An 11917-nucleotide genomic window follows, 5' to 3' on the forward strand; every position below is an offset into this window, starting at 1 on the left:
AGCAGGATTTGTGAGTAATCTGAGGGGATTAAAACAAACAGACTTCATGGAAAGTGAAACAAAGATATATGGAAGGTTAAACATGAACTGATTATGGTGAGACCAGACTGGGTGGAGGGCAACATTAAGCAAATAAGGATTTTTGTTTAATATAGGGATTTTAACCTGATAGTCTCAGCAAAAAGCTGATTTGCTAGATCATTCTCATTCAATCTAATTCCAAACTGGCGTAATATTTGTCAAGTAGCTTGATTATTGCCAGTTCTGTTAGGTAACCGGGTAGTGACTGTACTAGAACTACTGCATCAGTCATTTTCTACTGCCCTTGAGTCACCACATCTTACACGAATAGGGGTATGTTTGCACTACAGGTTGCAGAATAGTGTAGATTGAATTAGGGTAGATATTAAAAATAGTCTAGGCAGAGGAACATGGAGCACAATATTCTGTGGTGGGTAATTTAGCCTCCACTGAGTTCATGCTGCTGCAGTTCAATCTGAATTTACCAATACCTGAACTATCTAGATTAGTGATTCTCAACCAAGGTGCCTTCAGATCCTTTCAAGGGTACTGCAGGATGCCATGCAATGTTAGCAGTCTTATGTGCAAACATGATTCACAAGATAAACCTAAAGATTTCAAATAAGAATTCACAGTATTAAAAACATGCTGATCTGTTGTGACCTTTCTGAGTTCCTTGCAACAGAAAAATTGCTTTATTATTTTTCCATAGCCAAAAAATGAGTGAAAACTAACAGCTGGCATTTTCTGAGAGGTGTCTTGAGCTTAAGGTTGAGAAACACTGATCTACATTTGAACTAATTAGCGTATCTTTCTACACTGAAGTATTTTTGGACATGTGTATACCTTATTCTAGTTTGCAAATTTGGTTTATAGGTGTTTTTATCTTTATAATGTTTTTGTTTTGTATTTGTATTAACCTTTACAAATGCATTTTGTTACTCTCTTAATCTGGTTATAATTTTAAAAAAGTAACTCCCCCCCCAAAAAAACATAGCTTGTTCTTTTTATATGTTCTCTACCTTTTTAGATTTGAGGCACCCTTTGATAGACTCAAGGCACCCCTCAATAACTGTTGTGAATTGAGGGTCGCTCCATTTAAAAACTAACTTGTTTATTACAGCACTTGCCTCCTTGCCAAGGGTCTGGGCAGTGGTGAAGAAGGGAAGTGCCTGAGCATGTGCTTACTTGCTTATCTTCTCATACCTCTGAGCACCTTCAAACTTGTGGCACCCTGGTTGAGAATCAATGTTTGAAGCATTCCTGTTAGTTGAATATTTCAGAAATTTCAAAGATGATTTTTTTGTAAATAAGTGTTGGAGGGAAAGGAAAATGATTTATGCTGTCATATAAGAAAGAGGTGGTAAAAACTTGAGAAATCTTAGTATGTCAGAAACAGGCTGAAAGTAAAGCCAGAAAGTCAGCCTATAGGTTCAGTGTTTTTTTTTTTAAGTTGATCAGCAACATTCTGATACTGTACAAACAAGGATTATGAGAGGATGCAATCTGGGTTTACCCAAAACAATTACCTGTTGCTATGCTCTGATTATCATACTAATAAGATGGACCCACCTGCCTTATGAAAAGTAGGTTGTCATCTTCTAGTGCAGGAAAAAAAATCTACCATCAAGTTCTCAGATAAAAAGTTGTAACTGATTCGAAACAGTTTAACAAATAGCCATCAAAATGCCTTGTTTCCTTATGGAATAGTATGAATTGTGAGTTTAAGTTAATAACAGCAAAGAGATAAAAGTATTCCTATGTATTATCAAGGTTTCTTACTACCTTTGAAAGCCTGAGGTTTTCTCGGTTTATGAAGGGCAAGATCAAAGAATAAAGACAACAAGGTAGTAAAAAAAAAAAATCCCTACGAGCAGCCTCATCCAGCGTTCGGACAAGACATTGACTCTCCCATAACAGTCACTGGTCATTCTTCAAGGAATTCCAGCTTGTAAGAAGCATGAGAAGACTGCTGTATGGTAGTCAAATATTTAATATTTTTGCCAGTCTTCCTAAATTATAAAATGTCTTTATGATCTTGTAATTATGGGTTGTAAACTGTTTGGGTGATTCCAATGTCCTGGGAACAGCAAATAAGCCCTGTAATTCTGGAAATGATGGGACAAGGAGTCGTTATAAGTATTTAGTACAGAAATGCAGCTGGAAATGTGTAATTTAAATTATTTTTTTATCTAATCTCAAATTATATTGGGAAAATGTAAGGCATATGATCAAACAGAGTCTTCTCCTGCCCAACCACTCCTTCTGTGGATTTAATCATGAGATGCTGGAGGCAGGATATACTCAGTTGAAGGCAGCCTCAACTCTGGAACTTGCTTCCCTGTTGATTCATCAAAACCTTTCTTGGTTGACTTTCAGGATGACTTGTCCCATCAGGCTTTTTCTGGGGAGGGAAAGATAAGTAGCTGGGTGGAAGGTGATGAATTTCATTTAGTTTTGAGGTAGGGCAGCTTGGATATTATCTTCATTTTAGTGGGGGGGTTTCGCTGTTTTTGCAGCAATAGATACTACAGTACATAGTACATTTTTGCATGGAAGGCTTTTTTCAGTCTGTGTGAAAATTTGTAGAAATAGGGGGCTTTACCTCACTAGGTAACAGCTCTTTTGGCCTCAAACAGTGGCTAAAGTATAGGCAGTGGTTGGCAAGCAGTTTCAGTGTATTACTACTGAAAACACTAGTCAGATGCTGCCACCCCCAATTAACTAGAGCAAAAAGGTTTTTTGTGTGTGATTCAGCTGAATTTTTACCGGCTATTATTCACAGGAGAGGGAAAAACATTCACTACTATGTGCTTTTTATTCACTTTGCTTATTTTGTAATTCTTTGTAGTAGGAAAAACAGTTGTATATTTCAGTAGACATAACTGAACTGAAGGGGTTAAACCACAGAAGGAAGTGTTTGGTTGGGAAGGACTTGTAGTGGATTAGTGTGCCCCTCCCTGTGTATTGCACGTCCCGGTTGTGTTAAATCCCATGGTGAGCACACCTATGTAGAGCTCTCATGTCTCTTTTTATGCAAAAACACTTTTAAAAAGAAGCCGTACATTTTTAGTACTACTAATGTGCTGTGTTTCTTTGCAATAAAAAACATAAATTGCCATTCTGCATTGAACAGCTCTTTTACATCAGTTAGATAAAAATCAGATTTTTTGTCTGTTTGTTTCACAGTTTCATAGTTGGTAGGGTCAGAAGGGACCTGAGCAGATCATCAAGTCCAACCCCCTGCCATGGCAGGAAAGAGAACTGGGGTCAAACAACCATGGCAAAGTGTTCATCTAGCCTCCTCTTAAAGACCCCCAGGGTAGGAGCCACCACTTCTCTTGGAAGTTGGTTCCAGATCCTAGCTGCCCTGACAGTGAAATAGTGCCTCCTGATGTCTAGTCTGAATCTACCCTCTGCCAGCTTGTGACCGTTATTTCTAGTCACTCCTGGTAGTGCTTGGGGGAACAGGGACTCCCCCAATGCCTGCTGGTCCCCTCTGACTAGTTTGTAACAGGCCACTAGATCCCTCCTCAAACTTCTCTTGTGGAGGCTGAACAGGTTCAGGTCCCTTAGCCTCTCCTCGTAGGGCCTGCCCTGCTGGCTCCTGACCATGTGGGTGGTCCTCCTCTGGACCCGCTCCATGTTGTCCACATCCCTCCTGAAGTGCGGTGCCCAGAACTGGATGCAGTACTCCAACTGTGGGCTGACCAGTGTCGCATAGAGGGGGAGGATCACCTCCTTGGACCTGCTTGAGATGCATCTGTGGATGCATGACAGGGTACGGTTAGCCTTCCTGACCGCTTCCTCACACTGTCAGCCCATGTTCATTTTGGCATCAATAATGACTCCAAGATCCTTTTCTGCCTCTGCACTGACGAGAGGGGAGTTCCCCAGCCTGCAGGGGTGCTGCTGGCTCTTCCTCCCCAGGTGCAGTACCCTGCACTTGTCAGTGTTGAAACCCATCCTGTTCTCATCCGCCCACCCCTGTAACCTGTCTAGGTCCAATTGCAGCCTATTCCTACCTTCTAACGTGCCCACTTCTTCCCACATCTTAGTGTCGTCTGAGAATTTGAACAGCTTGCTTTTTACCCCATCATCCAAGTCACTGATGAAGATGTTGAACAGTGCGGGCCCAAGGACCGAGCCCTGCGGAACCCCACTGCCCACATCCCTCTGGGACGAATAAAACTGGTCCACCACCACTCTCTGGGTGTGGCCCTCCAGCCAACTAGTGACCCATCTGACTGTGTAGGTGTCGAGGCCACAGCCCCCTAGTTTTTTAATGAGAGTGGGGTGAGAGACAGCGTCGAAGGCCTTCCTAAAGTCCAGAAAGACTACGTCCACTGCTACACTTGCATCTAACGATTTTGTGACCAAGTCATAGAAGGCCACCAGGTTGGTCTGACAGGACCTGCCTCTAATGAACCTGTGTTGGTTTCCCCTAAGCGTAATCTCCCCTGCTGGCCCCTCGCAGACATGCGCCAGGATAACTCTCAAAAAGCTTACCCAGGACCAAGGTAAGGCTGACTGTCCTATAGTTTCCTCCCTTTTTTGAAAATGGGAGGCTTCTTCCCTCTTTTGAAAGGAGGCTTCCTCCCTTTTTAAAAAATGGGAACCACATTGGCCCTTTTCCAATCCTCTGGCACCACACCAGGGCACCATGAGTGCTCGTAAAGCTGTGCCAGGGGTCCCGCTATGACCTCTGCTAATTCCCTCAGCACTCTGGGGTGGAGATGATCAGATCTGTTATAAAATTAAACTTCAGTTTGATTTAAAAAAAAAAACAGTAATCCATATTTGGTACCTTTTGTGAAGGAAAAACATTCTTAAATAACTTCGGTACTGACATATAGTGGTTGACGAGTGGTAAGTTCTTAGACAAGTGGTAAGTTCTTAAACTAGTGTAAGTTCTGTAATTGTTCACTTTTAATCTTTACCAGAGAGCCTGGTTTTAATATTAAGGAAGATTAGTATTTGAATTTCTTATCCTCATAGGAAAGTTACTATACTTGATCTTAGCCCACAAGAGGCCGAGAAGCTACTAACACTGCATTATAGCCAATTTAACGATACTGTTTGTGCACTGCTTTAATTTGCATTATCTGTTTTGCCTATTGAGTTCTTCAAGTCACTGGGAAGTTGCTCATCAATTTCAAAAAAGAGATATCAGGGAATATGTGTTATTTCAAACTTGAAATTTCCATTCATTTGTTTCAAGATTATTTTGATCACCAGCTTACTAACTGCTTTCTAAAAGGATTGGAAGGCACTGTAAATCTTGGATTCTAATATTCTAAGAATGTATAGATTTCTTCTTCCTCAAGATGTGTCCATCTAAATTACTTTTTATCATTGTTTAGAAAATAAGGTACATAATATAACTATATCGTGCAGTTTTAGTACGTTTTATAATATTAATACCAATAGAAGTCACATGTTTAAAGCCAAGCATTGTTTTTAACTGCATGCTTGGTGTGGGTAGAAGTTCCCTTTTTTTAAAAGAATATTTGCCAGCATACATTTATAATTATTAAAATTGAAAACTAGCTGAATTGCCTATGTTCAAAGAGAGAAATCACCAAAAATATTGAATTTCTACTTTTACTAGCATAATGGATTTTTTTTAAGTTTTTGGTTTTGGGACTTAAAACATAGAGGCTCCAATTCAGTTGTCAATTTCTATTCAAGAAAACACTAAATTGCGTACAGTGGAGTCACATCTTACGCGGGGGTTAGGTTCTGAAGTCAACGCGTAAGGCGAAAATCGCATAAGGCAAAAATTGGTGACTATACATGGGGTAGGAGGGGGGCGGGGCTTGAGTTTGCATGCGACACCATGCTTAGAGCTGTGCGGCTGGCGGCAGTGGCGCAGCGTGGGGTGGTGGTGGGGATGGCTGCGTGCCGTCCGGCCACCACCATGCTACCGCCGGGCGGCCAGCCACACAGCTCCGGGCACGGCTCCATGGCGACAGTGGGAGGTTTTGGAGGTAGTGGCCATCGCTGCCATAATGGGCCTCCAGGTAAGTGGCAGCACCACATGCAAACTCAAGCCCTGCCCCGCCTCCCACCCCGCATATAGTTGAATTCGTGTAAGTTAAATGCACGTATGATGCGACTGACCTGTACTTAAACTGAAGTGTATGCTTAATTTCCATTCAGTGAAGTATTTACTGTATTGACACAAATATAAGATGAGGTTTTCCCCTCAGAGGCCCCTCATCTTTTAGGCACATACAGGAGAACCTTCTCATTAAATACATTGTCTGTCATTAAACTGCTGCCAGAAGCAGTATGTGGAAACTGACTATGATGTTGATTGAATGCAACCCACACTGAGCATACCTGTAAAACTCATGATTCATATTGGGCAAATACACTGATGGGAACCTACCATGAGACTCGGTTAATGCAGCCCATCTGAATAAGGTATCGTGTCCATTGCTCTCAGTCCCCCTGGGCACCAACTCTTTTTCAACTCATGAACAACTACATCAAATGCATTTCAGCGTGGCCGATTGCATGTGATTGGTGTGGTCCTGACCTCCGAGAGGTAGAGCTGGACCTGGCCCCCTGCATATAAATTTTTGGCAGGTCCCAGGACTTGACAAGAACACCCAATTGCAATTGTGCGTAGGGGGCTAATTAACATGTGGATCTTGTGTAGGGGGTATCTGGAGTAAATATATATGCTGAGCGGTGGGTACATAAGGTACATTTTTAGTAACTTTCATAACATTAATACCAGTGGAAGTCTCATGTTTAAAGCATTTTAAACATGTGATTTCTATTGGTCACCATGGCTTGAAATGCTGTTGACTCTGCTGGGGCCCAGCTCAATGAACAATGCAATAAATCATGAGCCTTTTGACTTTCAACTAATATCATCAATAGTTTGTATTATGCATAAGTAGGTACAAAAGTGCTGCTCAGAAGTATGTTTATGGAGAACCTGTGCTTAAACTTGCAGCACTTTGCAAAACAAGGTAAAATGCATCAATTCTGGATGAACTAAGTCTGTAGGTACCTGTAGTAATTTGCATACGTGCAAGTTACTAAGGGTATGTTTATTTCAAAATCTGTGGGTTTTGGTTCCTTGCATTTCAGACCTCCCCTCTCTGGTCCCCTTACAGTCACGTGTATCAAGCACATGCTTGGGGAGGGAACAGAGCCTGAGCAGTGTCTGACAGTAAGGGTGGAGGGAGAGACCGCAGGGGGAAAAACTGGGGGTGGGTCAAAGGGCAAGGGGGCCACCTGACCCCACCAGCCACTGTTTTTCCTACCGTAGCACTGGGCGGGGACAAATTCAAGAGAAACCTCCTATAATTAGCTTATGTACCTGGAAGATTATAACAAAAAAAATTTCCATATATAGAATCTAATTACTGGGAGTTGTCTTAAACTCGTGGTCTTAGATTCAAGTAAATACGATACTTAACTTGCTAAACATGAATAGGCTTAAGTGCCCAGAAAGAGTAAGTAGCAGAAAAAATATTGCTACTCCATTTTAACTTCAAATCTGTAATGTAACCTGGAATTTGATCAGCCAAAAATTACCTTATGCATAAGTAAATTTCAAATAAAAATACAAAATAATATTAGAGACGACCATATGAATTAATACATTAAAATATGAGTCAGTTTATCTGATCCTTATTTATGTGTTTTAATTCCTCAGGTTGTCCTTTTTCAGTCATTCCAAATAAACAGGGCACAGTCTGGTCCTAAATGCAGTTCTTATGCAGAATTAATGTAACAGTAGAGGTTTGCATATCTTTTTTTCATGTGGTTAATCATTTTGAAAAGAGAGAGAGAAGTTCATTTCCAAGTGTTAGCAGTGAAGTGAGGAAAGACATGTTACATGAAGCAGGGCACATCTACACAAGTCTCTGTCGCTGTAGTGAAGTGCTACGGTGACATAGCATCGGTGGGCACAAACCATGACACTTTGCTGTAGCACATCGCTACGGTGATGTAGCAGCTAAAAATAACTGTGCACCGCAGCTTTAGTACTAAAGGAAGTACTAAATGATGATGCAGTAACAACGGCACTGTAGAGACATTTGAAGCGCCTCACAAAAATAAGGAGTGGCAAGGTTCCAAATCTTAAGAGCATCCTACCTAATACCAGTGCTTCATGTAGTCACTAAAGGAAGGGAATATACATTTTGATATAACAATAAAAGTGGAATTTGAATTAAAAATTGATATCTAAAGATGTCAGTCTAAAATCAAGCAAACACACGTAACGCCCCTCCCCCCCAAACAAACAAACAAACAAACAAACAAAACATTTAACTTCTGTTGTCTTTCAGTCTTGGCCAAAGTATGAAGATGTACATAACAAGATGCTTGAACTTGCAACGTTTCTAGACTTGCCTCGCTTTCCAGCTATAACCGACAGCTGCTTTCTTCATCCAGACATGTTGTGCATAAAGTATTTGATGGAAGCCAACTTACCTGGTAAATACATACTGGAAAAGAATTTTGTTTGGTACACTCTAAACTCTTCTCAGTCTCCACCCAATAAATTATATATCCTGATGTTACAGTTTTTCCCCTTCACCTTCTAAGAGTAAGTTTACAGTCATATTTGGGGTTGACTCTTGTGGTCTTTTGCAACTCATGTAAGTCACAAAGGATATTCCTTCCTAGTTCTACTTTACCCTGTGGCCTTCTTCTTTTTCCTAAATGCCTCTTAGAAATCCATCTGAAGTGTACTGTTCCCTCCTCCTGTGCCCGGCTCTAATTATAGACAGGAGACAAGGGTGCAGAACGGCTGGAAATCAGGAACAGATTGTCTTCCTGTGCTTGTAACTTGTGGTGCCCAGGTAAGCTCTGAATAGGTTGCAGGGAGGGCCAGACTAGAAGGCAGGCAAAAACTAGGGCCTTAAAGTTTAGAAGAGCTTCTAGGATCAGGCTGGACTGCCAGAAGGGACAGGGGAAGGATGTGAACGTAAGGGGTTTCAGTGCAGGTGATGAGCTGAGTTGGGGCTTGAGGGTGTCGTTAAAGTTGACTATAGCACTACAGAGAAACCCTAAGATCCTGTGTATTTAGAGATATGCCTGGAAGATAATTACTATATTAACAATTTAATGTCTTGGTCGGATGTTTAAAGTTACTATTAATGGCTTTAAGGGCTCAATTCAGCAAAGTTGGGAGTACTGTGTTCCCAACCTAACAAAGCACACAAGTGTGTTTTTAAGCATGTGAATATCCCACATAATGAAGGGGACTCCTCACAACCACTTGTTTAATTTTAGGCATAAATGCTTTGTTCAGTTGGAACTACTGCACTCCACCGGATTGTGTCCTGTGTATGGTCTCAAAGAGGGGTGTGGGCTTTTTCTTACGTGGTGTTCTTGTGTGCTGTTGCTGTTTGGGAATTTCTCATGATTTCCACTTTATGCTGTAGTATTGGGCCTCATACTGTTTCTTTTGCTTTATCTTTCAGTGTAAATATGTTTAGACATCTATTTCATATCTAATATGAATTGTAAACGTAACTAATTTGCAATCCCTTATTTTCCCTAATGAATTTCAGTGAGTTGACTTTGTGACTGGATTTTATATATTCTAATGATGAAATTAAAATAAAACATTCCGTTTTTCTGTAACCAGCATGAGATTTCTCAATGTACAAATTGAAATGAATCATAAATTTTGATCTTAGCACTATGGAGTGATGCTGTCAGACTCTAAATGATTGTACCTTGCTTGGTCTGATTTATCATCAGAATTATTGCTTTACTTTATCAACATAAAATGTTATTATATTTGAGGATTCACCATTGTCTTTTGATAGTCAACAAATACGTACAAAAAAAAATTACCCAAGCCTATTTTATTAGATTTCCTGCCGTAGGATCTCAAATATCCCTTTTAATAAGGAACATAGGATCATAGGAAAGTAGGGCTGAAAGGGACCTTACAAGATCTTCTAGTCCAGCCCTTTGCTTAAAAGCAGGATCATCACTGACCAAAGTATCCCAGCGAAGCATCTGTCTAACCTGCTCTGGAAAACTGCCCAGGATGGAGATTCCACAATTTCTCTAGGTAGCCTGTTCCAGTGCTTGGCTCCCCTCATATTCAGAAAGTTCCTTCAATCTGAATTTCCCCTGCTGCAGCTAGAGGCCATTATTCCTACTCCTGTTTCCTATGGTCACAAAGGGCATTTATACACATACAGTTGTCTGCTCCAACATGCCAGAAATCTGGCACGTCAGAGCAGACTCAATTAATCGAGTCTGCTCCACATGCAAGCTAACGCTTTCAGCACTGCGTCCCATACATCTGTATCAATGCTGAAATGCACATCAGCACTGAGAAAATGGCAGTGGTGCGCTTTTGAACTAAAACACCTTCAATGTGTTTTAGCTTAAAAGTGTGCCACCACCATTTTCTCAGTGCTGACGTGCATTTCACTGTTTATACAAAATTTTGTGCCACAGCACCAGGCGCTTTTAAAAGCATCCAGTGCTACAGTGCAAGCATGTGTACAAATGCCCATAGAAGAGCCCATCTGTGTCCTCTCTCTGATTGCCCTTTAGATATCAAATCCCCCCTTAGTCTTCTCTTCTCCAGACAAAATAACCTTCGTTCTCTTAGTCCTCCTAAGTCTTGCCTCCAGTCATTTTAGTTGGTCTGTACTGGACTTTTTCCAAACTGTCCACTTATTTCTTGAATTGTGGGTCCTCACTTCGAGTATTGCACACAGTACTTCAATTGAGACCTCACCAGTGCCAAATAGAGCAGAAGAATCACTTCCTTTGATTCGCAAGTGACACTGTTGTTAACACAACCCAGTATGCTGTTGCCTTTTTTTGCAACAAGACCAAAGAACACACTGTGCTGTTGGCTCGTATTCAAGCTTATGGTTCATGTAATCCTCAGGTCCTTCAGAAGTGATCACGTTAATTATTTTGCAAACATGTTAGGTAGTTTGTATGGGCAGTTATTTTCATTGTGTAGACCTGTTATACTGAATAACATGGTACAGCTCTTATTTATGGCACTATTTGAATGTGCCAAAAACCCCACAAAACCAAACCGAGTTAAAAAAACAAATATTCATCAGATTTCATCAGGACTAAACAAATACTCATCAAGACTAAAATTCCAGGTTGGAGCTTCCATTTTAAATTACTGGGCAACTATTTTGCAATACTCTCTGTGTAATCAAGACCTAACTGCCAGCTAAGCAAGTTAAGCAGTGCATGTAGGTCTGGACTTTTCAGACTTATTCCAAGGAAATTCAAAGTTAAATCAAACCCTTTTAAATTAGTACAAAAGAATAATAGTTACAGAGAAAAAAATTTTGGAGTACAAAATAAAATGGCCTGATAACATGTGAAAATATTAGCGGCTTTTTGAAAATGTTTTTACATTATAAGGAGTCATGTTGAAATAGGGAATAATAAAAAGAAAATATCACTAAAATTATCTTTTGGAAGTGACTAGTTTGATAACACTTCTATTGTAATAGGATCTATTGTGGTTGCGAGTGTTGTGTATGAAGGAGAGGATTGGAAAGTTAAGAACCCATCACCATGGAGGTCTAATTTAAGTCCTTGTAAGCAACAACTACATGGGGAATAGAAGATAAAGGTAGTTTAATGCTATGCTTAGTCAGACTGTACCAAGACACAACTAACCTTTCTGGAATCTGCTTATGGTGTAATCAGTTCCTGAATTTCTGGCTAAACTGGAAAGGTGAGAAATTTGGGGGTTTCGTACCTGTGAAAATAAGCATAACAATATAAGACTGTACAGATGCAGTACAGCTGGTGTTGGAATAAACCACAGAAGCAAAGAAATTCAGAAATTGTAATGCCAGTCTTAATCTGTCTAGGCAGCAGACTGCTGTTTGGCAAAATAGAGTAGCCTGTGCTGAAC

At 40.5% G+C, this 11917-nt stretch overlaps 1 protein-coding gene across 1 annotated transcript in view; it reads left to right on the forward strand.

The window, feature by feature from the left end:
* Window positions 1–11917, forward strand: part of TAF1B (TATA-box binding protein associated factor, RNA polymerase I subunit B) — a 52134-nt gene that overhangs the window by 26088 nt on the left and 14129 nt on the right. The window contains exon 9 of the mRNA XM_025201851.1: window positions 8337–8484. Within this exon, the coding sequence (XP_025057636.1) occupies window positions 8337–8484 (148 nt within the window). The remainder of the gene's footprint in view (window positions 1–8336; window positions 8485–11917) is intronic.

Source organism: Alligator sinensis, unplaced genomic scaffold, assembly GCF_000455745.1.
Source record: "Alligator sinensis unplaced genomic scaffold, ASM45574v1 scaffold678_1, whole genome shotgun sequence".
In the NCBI taxonomy this organism is placed as follows: Eukaryota; Metazoa; Chordata; order Crocodylia; family Alligatoridae; genus Alligator; species Alligator sinensis.